Consider the following 17,176-nt stretch of genomic DNA (forward strand, 5'->3'; position numbering starts at 1 on the left):
ACATTTAATGTATCAATCCAATGAGATTTTTTTCTTTAGCTCGAGCCAACTCCAAGCCTTGGCTTGGTTTGATTTTCGGCTCAAAGATCAGAAATCACTCACTCATCGCTGAACGAATCATTGCCGACTGAAGCTCGCAACCATTCGCGAGCGAACACGGTTCGCTAGCTGCCAGCGACTTGGTAAATCGCTTCACGCAACGAAAGAAATACTTCGTGAATTTCTTTGCCTACTCCGTCCGTCGGCCCGAGTCGCAAACGAATGTGCTCAGAGAGGAGAGAATCTAACAAAATACCAGCTAGGCGCTCACTTGACCTGCACTACCACAGTTTGCTGTCAATTCTCGATTAAATTTTCAAAAGGCCCTATCTGCATAGGAAACCCATGAGGGATAGGTTGTTTTGAAAATTTAATCTAGAATTTATATATGGCGTGGTTGAAATAGTGTCAAATGTTTCTGGGCAATTCTCTACCAACTCACACGAAATCGGGAAAAGTTGCCCCGACCCTTTTTCGATTTGCGTGAAACTTTGTACTAAGGAATAACTTTTGTCCCTGATCACGAATCTGAGGTCCGTTTTTTTATATCTCGTGACGGAGGGACGGTACGACCCCTTCCATTTTTGAACATGCAAAAAAAGATGTGTTTTTCAATAATTTGCAGCCTGAAACGGTGATGAGATAGAAATTTGATGTTAAAGAGACTTTTATGTAAAATTGTGCGCCTGATTTGATAGAGTACTCAGAATTCCGAAAAAAACATATTTTTCATCGAAAAAAACACTAAAAAAATTGAAAAATTTTGCCATTTCCGTTACTCAACTGTAAAAAAATTTAGAACATGTCATTTTAAGAGAAATTTAATGTACTTTTCGAATCTTGGAATTGACCCAGAAAGGTCATTTTTTCATTTGGAACAAAATTTTTCATTATAAAATTTCGTGTTTTTTCTTACTTTTTAGGGTTATTTTTTAGAGTGTAACAATGTTCTACAAAGTTGTAGAGCAGACAATTACAAAAAAATTGATATATTAACATAAGGGCTTATAGACATCACAAGTTATCGCGATTTTACGAAAAAAAGTTTTGAAAAAGTTACTTTATGCGTTTCTCTTTGTTTCGTCGTCCGTGTCTGTCGCGGGTGACCATGAATGGCCATTTTCAAAACTTTGTTTTGGTAAAATCGTGATAATTCATGATGTTTATGAGCAAACCCCTTATGTTTATATATCATTTTTTTCTACAACTTTGCAGAACATTGTTACACTCTAAAAAATTACCCTGCAAAGTTACAAAAAACCCGGAATTTTAAAATGAAAAATTGTGTTCCAAATGAAAAAATGACCCTTCTGGGTCATTGTAGATTCGAAAAGTACATTAAATTTCCCTTAAAATGACATGTTCCAAAAAATTTTACAGTTGTGTAACGGAAAATGGCTGAGTTTTTTAAACTTTTTTAGTGTTTTTTTTTCGATGATAAATACGTTTTTCTTTTCGGAATCATTTGGCGTCCAATTTTACATAAAAGTCCCTTTGGTCCCTTACCCTTTTTAAAACATTGATTTTAAGCAGTGCAATAAATAATCAAACCGAAGCCGATCGCAGACTATTTCGAGTCAGCTTTGAGCGACATAGCGCAATCAGCCTCTCTGAGCCATTCGCTGTACTACCCGATTGGAGTGAGAGGGAGAGCAAAGAGAGAGAGTATTCAGTAGCGATTGGTGGGGAAGTGACAAACGTTCGGAAACTGTTAGAGCAATTTTTCTTCGCGTTTGATTTATGATCGTGAATGAATGAGTCTTTTTGGAGCAATCAGAATCCTTGATTTGAAATTGGTAAAAGTGCATGATTCTTTAGATAATTTCGAAACAAATTAACATTATTCAACATCAAGAACCACCCTGCTGCACTCGACTCCCTTTGATGGCTGCATGGCATTGCTATTTGCAGCAACTCTGTTTCCTACTCCAGTCCTCCTAAAATAACCGTGAACCACGTTTTGGCGAGCTTTTTCGAGGAGAGAGGACACGGGGTGCCCCCGCCCTCAACCTATCGCTCTCTGTTCCCGAAGCTTTCACTCCCGCGGCCATCGTCACCGTCGTCATCGGCAAATGTCCCTTCGGAAAAAAAACCTTTCGTTGCTCGTCCTCCTGAACCTGCCACAAACCCTCTCTTCCCCTCTTACCCACCCCTCCTTCACTTATGTGCATGAAAACTCATTTCATTTAAAGTTTCGTGTACGTCGCCTGTTTTTTTTTAGGAATCGCGTCCACGGCCACAAAAACTAGGCGCGTTCTCTCTCTCTCTCTCTTTGGTGCCCTGTGCGATGGTCGTTCCGGGGACCACCAACCTCCTTGACAGCATGGCCGGTGCAGCCAAGTCTAACCGTCGGTTGCGTTCTTTGTTCCTTTGTTGGAAGTTTCGAGCTGTAGGTTTTTTTTTCCGCGAGTCAGTACCCCAAGCCCTCCTACAGCTTTGAGGGCACAGTAAAAATTTCAATTTTTAATTATTTAGTAACAAATTGATTGACATCATTGAACAATGTCTTGAAAATTATGTTAATTTAGAAAATTATTATTTTTTACTGTTCCCAACCGGCAAGAACTTTCCCGGTCGTCATCCATCGTCGTTGGTCAGCGGGCTGCAGAACGAACGTGGTCGTCGGCGGGAAAACTTTTATTTCCCACCGCGGACGGGTAGAAAAAGCGCGCTCGCGCGCAAATTTTGGAACGGAGACTGCTGCCAACGAACGGCGAGGAGAAGACCGTTGCTGAAGATGACGTGACGCGATGTCCGAGGGACGCTACCGCAACGGTGGGGATGACTTCCACACGGGGACGTGAGGGAGCTTCAGTTGATTGAGTCAAGTTTTAACAGGAGTTTTTGAGGGAAATGTGACAGAATTTGGTTTGGAAAGATGTGGAGGTTGACTTTGTTTTATTTTGAAATTTCTGATAAAGAAATTAGAATTTTTACCGTTCTCAGAATTTATAAAAGTTCGGAAAAAAGGTTTCAAAAAATGTTCTACTACTTGTAACAGATGCGTACATACTAGAGTGTAACAAAAATGACCTTTGTTTGCGGGTATTCTGTGGGCGAGCTGAATTTGCCTTTGCAAAATAAAATGCCAAACAGACTTTCAACTGTACAGAGTTCCAGAGAGCTTGAAACTTCAATGTTATATAATACAGACTCGATTATCCAAAGTCCTTACAAAAATTTTGCTTTGGATACTCGAATCACAAACAAAATAGTAGTTTTTGCAATTCCGTCGTGAAACTGTTTACTTTTCCTGTCATTCTTGAACGACGAACAGTCTTCTTTTCTGTCCCAAAAATAACAGAATCGACAAATATCCCTTTTCGACACAAATGCTGAAAAGTTCTACTTTTCAGCACTGAAATGGATGCCGAAAAGTTTAACTTTTGATTTGATTTGATTTGATGTGATAACCAACAGGGCCACAAGGATGACCTACGTAGCGGTTGCCTAGAATTACAGTGGCTCAGACTCAAAGGGAGCATCTTCAAATTACTGCCGTATGAAGGGCCAAAAGGGGATGGTTGGACGCGAACAAGCAAAATCGCTCACGGTGTCTTCAGGGGAAGAGAATCTCCTTCCGACAGTAACCTCCAATAACTCCGAAAAAAGTCTGACAAAGCTGAAAAACAGGGCTCGCACCCTGTTGGCGGCCTAAAAGGGCGCGGCAGACAGCTGGAGACTGACAGAGGTCAAAAGATCTAGTAATTAGACAATCCTTTAGAATGGTATAATTACAGCATACCGTCCACTGCCCTGATGCTCCCTCCCCGATCCCCGGCATTGATTCTAACTAATAATAAAAAGGAAAATCATAGATGAGAATAGGTCAATGCGGATGGGGAGCAAATCGAGCTCAGTATCCCCTCACAAAGACTGGTAGTAAGTGTGAAAAAAACAAGAAAGAAAAGACAAGAAGAAAAATGAAAAGATAGTTTGTCAATGCGGATGGATCGATGATCCCCTCACAAAGACATAAAAGAGACAGATGGTAGACAGAGAAAAAGAAGAACAGAAAAACAGATTGTCTTAAATGGAATGTGTATATGTCAGTGTAAATGTGAGAATCTTCTGATATTTAAAAGGAAAGATCTCACCAAATCAGGGTTCTTAGGCTTCTGTCCATTTGATCATTTCTGAATCTTCAAATTTGTTGGAATTTCCAATTTTATTCAACTGCAGTTTCTGCAGCTCTTCTGGATCTGCTTGATCGACAGCATCAAGATGCCCCTCAAAGCACCCGGTAGATGGTCATCACTCGGCAAAATTCTTCTGCTGCTAGGAATTGTGGTCGAGATCACGGCTTTTGCAGATGGAAAGCAGCTCTTGGAATGAGACCATTCCTCAACCACATGCAGTTTTTCACTGGTTTCGGCAACACCAAGCTAGAATTAGGATTTTTTTCGCTGATGGTCACTTTCACTGTTTCCGTCACTTGTCTCTTCGTTTCCGCTGACGATAAATCGTAAAAGTCACGGTCCTTTTTTTCAATATCACCGAAACTACTAGACGTTCTCTACTCCCACCACCGGTATGGATGGCCACCGGGAAAGGGGGAAGTAATTCCCGTAAATTCACTGTGAGGGGATACTGAAGTAATTCCCGTAAATTCACTAATTATAATTTTTTTTAAAAGAAACCCGAAAATTACTTAAAATGGCAGCGAAATAAAAAAACACGTCCGGTCGCGCGCACTGGTTGCTTCGATCGCCCAGATGCCGAAAAGTTTAACTTTTCAGCACTTATTTGGAAAAGTTATACTTTTCAACCTTGTCAAAGGATGTTATGAAGAATTGCAAAAAACGTGGTATGGAACTAGTTGCAAAACTAAATTTTTTCATCACTCGTCGTATTTATCCATCCAATGTACGACTCGTGCTGAAAAAATCCTCTTTTTGCAACTTGTTGCATAAACTACTATTATGCAACAAGTTGCCAAAAGAATATTTTTATTTCATCATTTCATTTTCATCAATCAAGTTTTGCAAGGATTAGCTTACAACATTTTTTGCTATTCTGAAAAACGCTTCTTGAATGGAATTTAAGTCAAATATTCATGTGTTTAGTAAATTCACCGCTCAAAAAAAAAATAATAATTTAAATAGCAGTTTATGCAACAAGTTGCAAAAAAATGATTTTTTCAGCACGAGTCGTACATTTATCCAACGAGGTTGACCGAGTTGGATAAATACGACGAGTGCTGAAAAAATCAAGTTTTGCAACGAATTCCATGCAACATTTTTTGCAATTCCGAAAAACTTCGATTGAGTGAAATTTTGAGTCAAATTTTCATGTATTTTGTCAATAAATCGTTTAAATCAAAAAATGTTGAAAAGTGTTACTTTTCGAAACAGGTGCTGAAAAGTTCAACTTTTCAGTACCCATTTCAGTGCTGAAAAGTAGAACTTTTCAGCATTTATTTTGAAAAAGATTCTGTTATTTTTGGTACAGAAAAGTAGGCTATTTCGTCGTTCAAGAATGACAGGAAAAGTAAGTAGTTTCACGACGGAATTGCAAAAATGTTATTTTTCGATACTAGTGTTGACAAGTTCAACTTTTCTGCATCCATTTCAGTGCTTTCACTCTGTTATTTTTGGTAGGGAAAAGTATGCCGTTTCATTTCTCCAGAAGGACAGGAAAAGTTGACAGTTTCACAGCGGAATTGCAAAACACATTCGGATAATCGAAACTGTGGATAATCGAGTGAATACCAAAATTAAAGCGAGGATCTATCACAGTAAAAAAAATCTGTGTAGAATCGCATGCAAAAGCATGCACATCACCTATGTGGCCAAATGCATGTAATATTGTAAACGTGTACACAAAAAGCATCTACGAAAAAAAACAAAGTTTTTCGAGAAACATGTTAAAATTTGTTTAAAAATTGTTTGGAACTTTAATGAAATTTCAATTTGCGTGAAATTTAACATTTTTTTTGTTTACATATTAAAACTTAGCTAGCAGTTTTATATTAAAAAAAGAATTGTATAATATTTATCTTACTTTAACAAAATCCAATCATCCTTTTTTAAGCAAATATTTAACGTGAGCTTCGGAAAATCGACTATAATTCTCTAAACATCAACAATAATTATAATAATGATAGATTTGGTTTGTGAACGTCTTGAAAAATATATTGCAAGAAAAACACTCATTTGATAATAAAAAATCATGAAAAGATTTTAGCGTTATTTATTTACATCCATTTTTTCAACCCCTTGCGCTTTGCATTTAAATTTTGTATGGACATTTGCATGAATAAAAAACAATTTTGTACATTTTATTTTTTTTCATTTTTATTTTCCCCTTTTGTTTTTTATGCATTCATGTTAAAATTGAGAAAATTATCTAAAACTTTCTCCTAGAAAGTATGGTGCTTACCATTGGTGCTATCTTGTTCCTGTCAAAAGATACAGCGTGTTCAAAACTGATCTTAACCGTGATTTTCGAGCAAAACATCCGTTTTAGGTCAGTTTTGAGAACACTGTCTCTTCTGACAGGAACAAGATAGCACCATACTTTCTACAATGCAAGTTATAGATCATTTTCTCAATTTTAACGCGATTGTGTTAGTTTGGAAATTTAGCTCAAAACAAAAATTACACAACAATCAAAATACTAAATGGTGGATTTTACCATAAAAATTTCCACACAAAATTAAAATTAACGCAACCAATCGCTCCTAAATTTTGGGGGGATGTTTTGAGGCCACTGGGCAACGAAAAAACTTTGTTCTGGTTTGATTTGATCATTTGGAGTCAAACACTTCAAAAGTGCATATAACTTTTGTAAACAAGAGTGTATCCCTTTCACTCAAATTACAATTTGAAAGAACCAGAAACAACAAAAACCCCCACATCAAATCAACCCGCTGCGCCACGATTCTGAGCTGCAACGCACCCGAGACGAGATTACGACGGAAAGTCTTAATCTTCCCTGCAGCCATCATCCTTCAAAGTCTCGCCGGGTCCACAACCTCCCCCCGCAGCTCCCATTAAGCTTGGTGACGATAAATGTGGTGTGTTTATAAAAACCTAAAACTAAAACATAATTTATGATCCAAAAGTTGTTGTTGTGTGCACCAGCGAGTCCACCACAACAACTTGTGGAAGGATCACACAGCGTTCAGAAACGGTAGCAGTGAGCAAGAAGCGGTTGGAGTTGGTGGAGTTCTGAGGAGTTTCTTGTTTCGTTTCCCACACACACTCACAGACTCTCCAGCTTAAATGGTGTTTACCGATTTCCGTTTGATGTTGGTTGGTTTCATGCTACTGCTTCAACGGTTAATACATAATGATCCTTTTTTTTCGCTGGGTTTTACACGAACTTCTCTCTTTCTTTGGCAAACATTCCGTTGGTCCGATTCCTTTGCAAATCCTTTCGCCGAAAGATTCGGGTGCTCCGGGCATTCCGTTCTGTTTGAGCTGATTGTTGGATAGTTTTTATGCGCTGGGTTGTCCCATATATATGGTTTACAGTGCTTGTAGAACGGGGTTTTTAGATCCAATTTACCGTTTGATTGGTAGAGATGTTGAACATTTCAGTTGTTGTCTTTGAAAGATTGATCTGACCTGAAATCGAACTATAAACTCGTTGGTTATTGTCTTGAGCATCCCTCAAACGACACAAATGTATTGTTCACCGAAATCTCTATTGCATCATTTCACCTCCTGAAAAGTCCTGTGCCAGTCCCAACGCTGCAGATTCTCCGATGTTCCAGGAGTTTTTCCTTCAACGTAAAACACCGGATGGACTGCCAGCTAGAGCCGATATGTGCCGGTCGAGGACATGCCGAAAAACGGGCCGTACAAAAACAGTATCGTCCCACCGGTGTCCTTTCGTGCCGCCCTGGTCCATTGCAGTTCGTTCCGTTTCTGGACACACAAAAAAGCACCTAACGAAATCAACTTCTTTGGCTGTGTATGTGTGGAAGGATTGCTCTCTCTCTCTCTCTCCCTGTCAGGAGTTTAGCGACTACAAGCTACATATTCCGGCCTTATCCTTTAGTGGGGTTTTCGTGTTTGGTGGATCCTGTGGAGATTTCATACTCCCACAAATGAAGCACACACTCACACAAGTGCACGAATATCTCCACTTATGTAAACCGACTGTCAGCTTCTCATACATCATCCGCACGTTTCTCATTGGGATTGCGGGCAAATTCTCTGTTTTTTATCGAGTTTTGTTTTGCTCCTGCGATTCCCTGATGAAGCTTCTGATATATGTGTGGGGAGTTGGAGTGTGTGGGATCGGGTTCGGGTCATCCTTTGCTTTCCCAAGATCTAGCGGGACCGGTGCTGGTTTGCAACTCAGATTCAAGTTTAGAATTTTTTTTCACAAAAGTGTTGTATTTTTTTTATAAATACACGCAGAAAAATAGGGCATATTTGAATCAACAAAACCGTTTTGTTGATTTGAAAATCATGTTTTTTATTGAATCAACGCAAAACGTCAAAGCAGATTTTTCAAAACAACAAAAGACTTTTGTGGAATTGAGAAAATCAAGGTTTGTTTCAACGCAATTTTTTTGTTGATTATATTCCACAAAAAATTTGTTGATTCAAACCTCGTACAGGCGTTTGAGGGTCAATTGGGTAGATCTTAGAACAAGTTATTGTTGGTTATTTTCATTCTTTACAAGACCATTTCTTAGCAACCTAAGGTCGAATAAACGATGTCCAACAAGAATTTTCTCAGCTTTGAGAATATATTGTTTTCAAATATGGATAAGAAAGGACAAATACGAATATGATGAATAATTTAACCTTAAACTGGGGATTGCTCAAAAATGGTGAAATTTTTCATCGAGCTATTCTCTACGAAATTGGCCGATTTCGGCAATTTTAATTTTTTGTATTTTTTATTTGGCTCAAACTTTGTGGGGGCGTTCCCTATCACCAAAGAAGCCATTTTGTGTCATTGGTTCACCCGTAAATATTCGAAAATCTGTAACTTTTCAAGGAATTTTTTGATTGATGGCAAATTTGTAGGTAATAATGAGGATTCAGAAAAAATAGGTACACGGAAAAAATTGTGGTTTTTTAATTTACTTTCTTAACGAAAATTCAAAATATTTTCAAATTTTCTACATCAAGACTAACATTTCAAAAGGGCCAAACATTCAATATTACGTCCTTTTGAAATGTTAGTCTTGAATAAAGATCGGAATGCCACGCATGTTGCATTTTTTATCATTGAAAATCGGACCATTAGTTGCTGCGATATAGACGTTATAAACTGGAGAGTTGTTTGGGTACAACTTAGAAAACTTCAATTTTCCTGTTTCTTTTTTTTTTTTTAAGCCGCTGTATCTCAGCAACCAATCTTCAAGGTTTCTAAAACAATTTTATATCAAATTTTCCGAACTTAAAAATAAAATTTCGGAAATGGACAATCATGGAAAATAAATTCAACTTTGAATGGCTATATTTTGAAAACGGTGCGCTTAATCAAAAAATTGAAGTCTTTTTGAAAAATCGTCGCTTGTGTGCTATTTTGTGGCACGTCTGCTGTAAAAAGATAGGACGAGTCAGAAGATAGCACACAAGCGACGACATTTCATTAGAAGTTAAATTTGACCTTATCGAATCATTAATAACCCAGCCCGGGCAGACGGTAATAACAAAATTCATGCCATTTCAATAACAAATCTTGACTTTTTTTTGATAAGGTCCTATAAACAAATGTAAACATTGAGTGTATCCCGCTTACTCCGATGGACTTTGACATAAGGTGTGAAAGGGATACACTCAATGTTTACATTTGTTTATAGGACCTTATCAAAAAAAAGTCAAGAAATACTGTTAAAATAACAGAAAATGTTATGGAATCTTCTTGAAAAATCCATTTTTGCATAAAGGTTTAATAACAGTTTATGTTATCATAACTAAATTTGTTATTGGTCTGATATTGGTTGAAAGCCAAAACAACTTGGGAATAACATTTTTTGTTATGGAAGAATAACTCCAACTGTTATTGGGATGATCGGATTAGTTGTTAAAATAACAAAAAATAATAACAAAGATTTGTTCGAAGAATAACTAAAAGTGTTATTAGTCTGTTATTACAATAACAGTCCAATAACAAAAAAATCATAACGACGAATAACAAATCCTGTTATAAATAACACAAAATATTATTGGCCTAGTATTTTCAATTATCAAAAAATGTTATTCCCAAGTTATTTCCGTCTGCTCGGGAGAAGGGTATTTTTTTTTCTTTTTTTGAAAAAGAAACATTTTAAATTTTGTTTTTTTTTGTAATATTGCAGGGTAATTTTTTGAAGTATATCAATGTTTTACAAAATTTTTAGGCAGAAAATTAAAAGAAAGATGTGAAAAAGCATCACGGTTTTATGTGGTTTTATTGTCTATTGACAAAATTTCCTGCATGCCATAAAAAAAAAGTACAAAAAGGTTCATTATAAAACTTATTTGAGTGCGAAAATATTTTTGTTTTGATCAAACACACGAACATTTGACTGAAACCCTATTCAAAAGTGTTTATCGGAATTGCAAAAAATGTGGAATGGAATTCATTGCAAAAATCGAATTTTTAAGCAATCTTCGTATCTATCCGACTCCGCAGAGCCTCGTAGGATAAATTTACTAAGAATTCCTCATTTTGCCACTTGTTGCATAATAGTAGTTTATGCAACAAGTTGCAAAAAGAGGATTTTTTCAGCACGAGTCGTACATTTATCCAACGAGGTTCACCGAGTTGGATAAATACGACGAGTGCTGAAAAAATCAAGTTTTGCAACGAGTTCCATACAACTTTTTTTGCAATTTCGAAAAACACCCATTGAGTGAAATTTTAAGTCGAATTTTCATGTATTTTGTCAATAAATCGTTTAAATCAAGTAGAACTTTTCAGCATTTATTTTGAAAAGTGTTGCTATTCGATTCTGTTATTTTTGGTACAGAAAAGTAGGCTATTTCGTCGTTCAAGAATGACAGGAAAAGTAAGTAGTTTCACGACGGAATTGCAAAAAATATTATTTTAGGAACAATTTTTTTTTTTTGTAGGTATTTGAATCGCAATCGCATTCGTAGCAAAGTACAACTTTCAAGATTTTCCAGGATTGTTCACGAATTATCGCACAAGACGAACAATAAAATGCGAAAGCAACTTTCAAGACCGCATTTCTCAATATCTTTTAAGATCCTCCCTATTCATTCAAAGTAAAACCACCAGTTTTGAGCTCACTAATTTTTATTCGCAATAGCGCTCGCTCTCCACGGCTCCTCCATCACCTCCTCGATGTTGATCCGATCGATCGGATCCGGCTCCAGCAGACTGCGCACCATCCGGATGGCCTCGAGCGAACACACTTTCTCCACCTCCGGCCGAAACTGGATGTGCCGACCGAGCTGGTTGCGCAGCAGCTTCTTGAGGTTCTTCTCGTCGAACGGCATCGTTCCGTTCAGCATGATGAACAGGACCACGCCGAGTGACCAGAGGTCCGCCATCTTCGGGTTGTACGGCGTGGTGCTGATGATTTCGGGAGCGGCGTAGGCGGCCGATCCGCAGAAGGTTTTCGACATGATGGCGGTGCCGGACGACGGGTCCGTGCAGGTCCGCGCGAATCCAAAGTCGGACAGCTTGACGTTCATGTTGGCGGAGATGAGGATGTTTTCACACTTGAGGTCCCGATGGGCGATGTCTTGGCGGTGGAGGTACCGGACGGCGTCGGCCATCTGGTAGAACCAGAACCGGGTTCGGTTTTCTGGCAGGGCTCCATGCTTCCGGATGAACGTCAGCAGGTCTCCCCGTTCCGCCAGTTGGAGAAATATGAAGACTCGGTTGTTTCGGCGCATGATGCTGTGGGTTTGGATGATGTTGGGGTGCCTGATTTGGCCGAGGATCTCCAACTCTCGGGGGAGGAACTTATGCAGGAACTGTTCGTCTTTGGACTTGCTTTGGTCGATGATCTTACAGGCAAGTTCGGTTGGCTTCGGAGCGGGCCCATCTCCGGGGGATTTGGACTCGTAGAATTTGGCCCGCAGAACCGTGGCGAACGTACCTTTGGCCATTCGACGTCCGAGGAGGTAACCGCGCGCTTTGAGGGCCAACGCGTCCGGGATTTGCTCAACCGAATGCTGCTGTCGGAGGACCAGCCGGGATGATCTCCGGAAAGGCTGCGGCCGTGGTGGTCCTTCGGTGTGGGAACTGTTCTGCGGCCTTGGAGAAGCTTCTGCACTGGTTGCTTGGGGGAATTTTATGTCATTTTCTGTGGAACTTTTCGTAGATTTTGGTGCCATGATCGTGCTTCAGTGGGAAATTCGATTGCTAAACAGTCGGCCAAAAACGCAACAAAACTTCAACTTTGCCCCGGGCAGGCGACTAGCGACAGTGCAAACGGAGGAAAGGCTAACTAGACATGGTTACTTTGATTTGAAAGGGTGGTCGATATCCTGCTCGATGTTAAAACATATCACGATATTTTCTATGTCTCTGGAGCTAATCGATCGCACACATTTCGATAACTATCGCGAAAGGGCATGTTTTCGCGTATGTAAATCAATGTTTTATGTTGCTAGCCTCTTGTTCAAACAGTCCGAAGGCCCCAACCAACCGGAGGAGGAAGGAATTAAGGAAATCGTGTTCCATAAAGTAGCTACTTTACAAAAAAAAACCCTTGGCCGGCAGCAAACTCCCCCCGGAGGGTATGAGGAAAGGGGACACTGCCCCGCGCAGAAAAAAAAACTAATTAAATATTAAACATTTTATACGCCGTGAAAGTTTTCTTTTTTCTCACACACACCGAAGAACGCCTTTCCATTTCGCCTTCCCGTGCGCGCGGTGGAGGCGCCCTTCCTGTTTTTAATTATCGATGCAGAAAGGGAAGCACGGCGGGTCAGAAGGAAAAAAAAATCATTAATTGCTCTCTGGTAAATATTTAAAGAACTCAGGCCGACTGCAATCGAATATCGACCCGGGTTGGAAGAAAATCAAAACCCTTGTTGTGCTGCTGTGTTTGGGTACGCAAATTAACGCGGAGCAAAAGAGAGAAAAATGTACACGCTTCAGGTAGATTACGATCAGGAACAGCATATCTGCAATGTTATGTTGCTAGAAAAAAACTAATTGTGATACCACACAAGTTGCTTAACAAATCAGTTAGTTATGGCATTTATTGAGTTGAAAGTTTGGTGGACTTTCAAATTCGATGCTTACCGCGGTTCTCACACTTTTATAAAAAGACGGACAGTGTTACGACTGTCAATCAAAAAATCTTTTCATGAAATCAATAAGTTTCAAAAACGACATTAAGTAATTTAAAAGCCCTTTGTGAACACCAGCAACGCCTTCAAGGCTTCAACTGATCCGATAATTGGTTTGATTTGATAAATTATGCCTTCATGGCTCTTGCACACGTGATTGTAAGTTACCTTCAAGTGAGGCACGAATTGTATTGATCGTCGAAGGTTTGGTCATCAGATTCATGCCTATGGATTAGAGCGGCTACCAACTGTCTAACCGGTTGTCATTGAAAAGTTAAAATGCCCCATAGGTTTCTGATAATTTGAACGTCATGTCGTCGTGTGTTGATATGTAATCGATTGGTTTTTATTTCATACTAAATCTTTTTTTACCAAATATTTTCTGCTAAAAATCGGAAAATATTTTTCTCAAGGAGTTGAGAAAATTGTCCACAAATTTCACTTTTGATAATTAAAAATCTAATCAATGATGTCCAAGATTCTTTGCATTCTTTGCAAGACAAATGTCAGAACAATATCAGAAAAGCAAATTGAAGAGAATGTTTATATTCTTTAGATTTTTTTTCAAAGTTGGACATGGATGGACACTGTTTTTAAAAATTATAAAAAAAGACAATTTTGTTGAATAGTTTAACCTAAAAATGGACAAGGATGGACACCGTTTTGAAAAATCATAAAAAGAAAATGTTATTGAACAATTTAACCTTAATATTGCTATAACTGAAAAACGGTGAAATTTATCAAAATTGATTTTTGTGTGCATTTTTGATACTTGAAAAATACACAAAAAGTCGTATCTTGGCCAAAAACAAAACGTCCGTCATACCCTATATCTCAAAAGTTGGCACATTTACTAAAACATATAAAAAAAAATTTAAATCTAAGGAGGTAAAGTTTGTCAAAATCGTTTTTTTTATGATAAAGATATTTAACAATATGGTAGCTTTTTTAGTCTTCCTTTTTCTTAATAGTTCTAAGACACCCTTCTTAATAGTTCTAAGACATCCCTTTTCAAGATACATTTTTCGAATGTTTTCATAGCAATTTCCTGGACAGCGCTCAAATTTGTATGGAAACTTGTATGAAGAAACTACCCAAGTAACAAGCAAAATGCTTTTACTTCTTAGCAGGTTTTATAAAAGATTTAAAATTTGCTACTCGGTGTTGTGATGATATTGAACAAAACTTTCAAGATTTACGATAGAAATCTCTTAAAAGTATCTTCAAGAGCACTTTAGAAGCATGACACATAGTTTTATGTCACTCTTCGTTGTTTGACTTGAAGTTATCCCAGAGAGGTTATTTTTAAGACCATTTTACATTGCCAAAACTGCCTTAAAACTGAACTAAAACTTCTCCGTTTAATGAAAGCATAATTCAAGAGTCTTTGAACTTGATCTGTCAAATCACTGAATATTCGTACAGTCAGTCAGTTTAGTGACCTTTCCGACACGCAAAATCGGCACGACGCATCCGGATCAGAATTAGGCGTTTCGAGAATGGAGAAAAAAGTCCCGCGTGTTTTTATTGGTTTCGTGTTGATTACTGTGACTAAAAATGTTCGTTATTTCAACTTTTTTTTTCCTGTGATTTTTTATCGACAGGTGCTGGCCGAAGAAGCCCACCCGGTTGAGGATCTGGATGCCGGTGCGTGCCGCGAGCTCCTGTCCGGCGCCCAGAGCAAACTTTCGTCGGCCTCTACTGATGTGGAACGCGCCGAGGCTGAATTGCCGTTGAAGTGGCCAAGGCTCTCGTCAAGGCTGTCGAATAAGGTGCGAGCAAAACACCAACCTGCCGGTGAATCCGTGTCCAGTACCCGTCCTTACATTTAGATTCAAGTGCGAGTTCAATGAATAAATAAAAAGATTTGAAAAATAATTAACACCATTGTTTTAATCCAACGACAAAAAAGCATTTCCAAAAACCTTTTTCGGATCTACCTCCTGCAAACAAATATGTGCATGCGCTACGTTCGCATTACTACGCGTTTTACTCTGCGATAAAACCGCATTAAAGTTTACTGCAGTCTACATGTTCTTGCTTAATCTTGAACAAGAGCTTCTCAAGAAACATAGCTCTATTAACTGCTTTGAGTAAGAGAGAATAGATTTGATGAGATCAGCCATTTTTACATGAAAAAATAACGCCCAAAAACGGAAGCCATGTTGATTTTTCTGCTGATGTAGAATTAATTGTTCCATTAAAAATTACAAATCATAGTAATTTTGAAAGATTCATACCTTCGATGCATATTTTTTCGAGGCATCTAAGAAAATTGATTAGTGAAATTTTTATGGCAAGAATTTTACGATAAAAATGGCTGCGTAAAGTCACAGTTATATTTATTTGGTTATTATAATATAATTATCGGTGTAAGCTTAAGTTCATCGGCCATTTGTGAATTAATTTCGAAAAGATTAAATGGATTTCACGAAATAAAATTCAGAACTGGTTTTTCTTCGACAAATCTTTTTTATCATCAACGAGAGCAAATAAGTTTAAGTTCACTTTATTACAGTCTTGAAGATCTCTTCTATGATGTTATAAATTTTTCAAGCTTGAGAATAAGTATTAGAATAGCATTGAAGAGCATTTGCAGAGTATTGTAAAAATCAACGTCAAAGTTGCTTAGTTTTAAATTACTCCGCATAAACGCTCTTGATAACCTCCTAAAATAGTCCACTTTGCTCTTAACTCAGGTTTAACGCTGATTTATTGTTGTTCTGGAGAAAGTTTGGCTTTATGATAATTTTTGGCTAAGATAACTTGAATCTATCTTTAAGAAAGTAAAAAAACTTAAATTGTTACTTGGGTAATGCTGCAGAATGGCTAATTTGGACGTAAGAAATCGATAGACAATTCATACAAATCTAGATTAAATTTTCAAAACAACCTATCCCTCATGAGTTTCCTATGCAGATAGGACCTTTTGAAAATTTAATCGAGAAATAAAAAATTACAAAAAAATAATATCAGGATTTTTTTGTGGAATTCTTAAAAATTACTCTCGTATACTGTTTTCTCAAAAAAATATGGCAATAGAAAATGAAAATTATAATAATTATAATTACAGTAACCATCAAAAAATAAAAAAAAAAAATTTCACTTCATGGAAAAGTTCTGATTCTTTCCTTTCTGTAATTTTATTACTCAAAGTTGTAAAAGGTATAATTCATTTGATTTAATTTGCAAATGTTTTTTTTCTGAAATGTTGTTTTGAAAAATTACTACGAATTTCCATTGGGATTGTTAAATATCCTAGTTTGTTTTGCTCCATGACTTTTCAGCTAATTTTCAAGGTTAAGGGCATACAATTTGAAAAATAATTGCATAAATGTCAAAAGCCTTAGCAAAAATTTTCAATTTATGGACCTATTTAAAAAAACATTTATCATTAATTAAGCATATTCATTTTTTTGCAATCTTTTGTTGCACCATCAAAAATCGGCACAATAAATCAAGAGCAAAAGTAAAAACCTATTTATTTTTAAAGACTTCAAAATTTGAATGGAAATACAAATCTACAATGTCCCATCCCAGAGGGTCCCGGAGTACCAAACCTTCTTAGCATGGTGCTCCCAACGAATACAACCAAAAATCTCGGAGCGTATTGTGGTGTGTCCCCACGCATCTTCCTCCCCTGTCGATTCAGAATAATTGTGTTGTTGTTCGAACACTCAGTGCTCAACTCAACCCAATTACGAATCATCTCTGCGATACGACTTTACGCAGTAGGCCTGGCCGCTTTAACGCTTGTGATGTTTCAATGCATTCTAATGCAATGGCGCACTACAAATGTTAATAAATGACAAGAAGAGTGCTAGGCGTCATCTAAGGCGTCATCCATAAAGTATGTCACGCTCTAGGGGGGGAGGGGGGGTCTGAGAAAGTGTGACCTTGCGTGTTTTAAG

General features: G+C 37.8%; 2 protein-coding genes across 3 annotated transcripts in view; one reads left to right on the top strand and one right to left on the bottom strand.

Annotated features, from left to right (window-relative positions):
* Window positions 1–17,176, top strand: part of LOC120423640 (uncharacterized) — a 106,981-nt gene that overhangs the window by 54,653 nt on the left and 35,152 nt on the right. The window lies entirely within an intron of this gene.
* On the bottom strand, window positions 11,222–12,437 carry LOC120423639 (testis-specific serine/threonine-protein kinase 1). Its single transcript, XM_039587513.2, has one exon. It carries the CDS (start codon window positions 12,300–12,302, stop codon window positions 11,247–11,249), a length of 1,056 nt encoding a protein of 351 aa, XP_039443447.1. The 5' UTR covers window positions 12,303–12,437; the 3' UTR covers window positions 11,222–11,246.

Source organism: Culex pipiens, chromosome 2 (genome assembly GCF_016801865.2).
Source record: "Culex pipiens pallens isolate TS chromosome 2, TS_CPP_V2, whole genome shotgun sequence".
Lineage (NCBI taxonomy): Eukaryota > Metazoa > Arthropoda > Insecta > Diptera > Culicidae > Culex > Culex pipiens.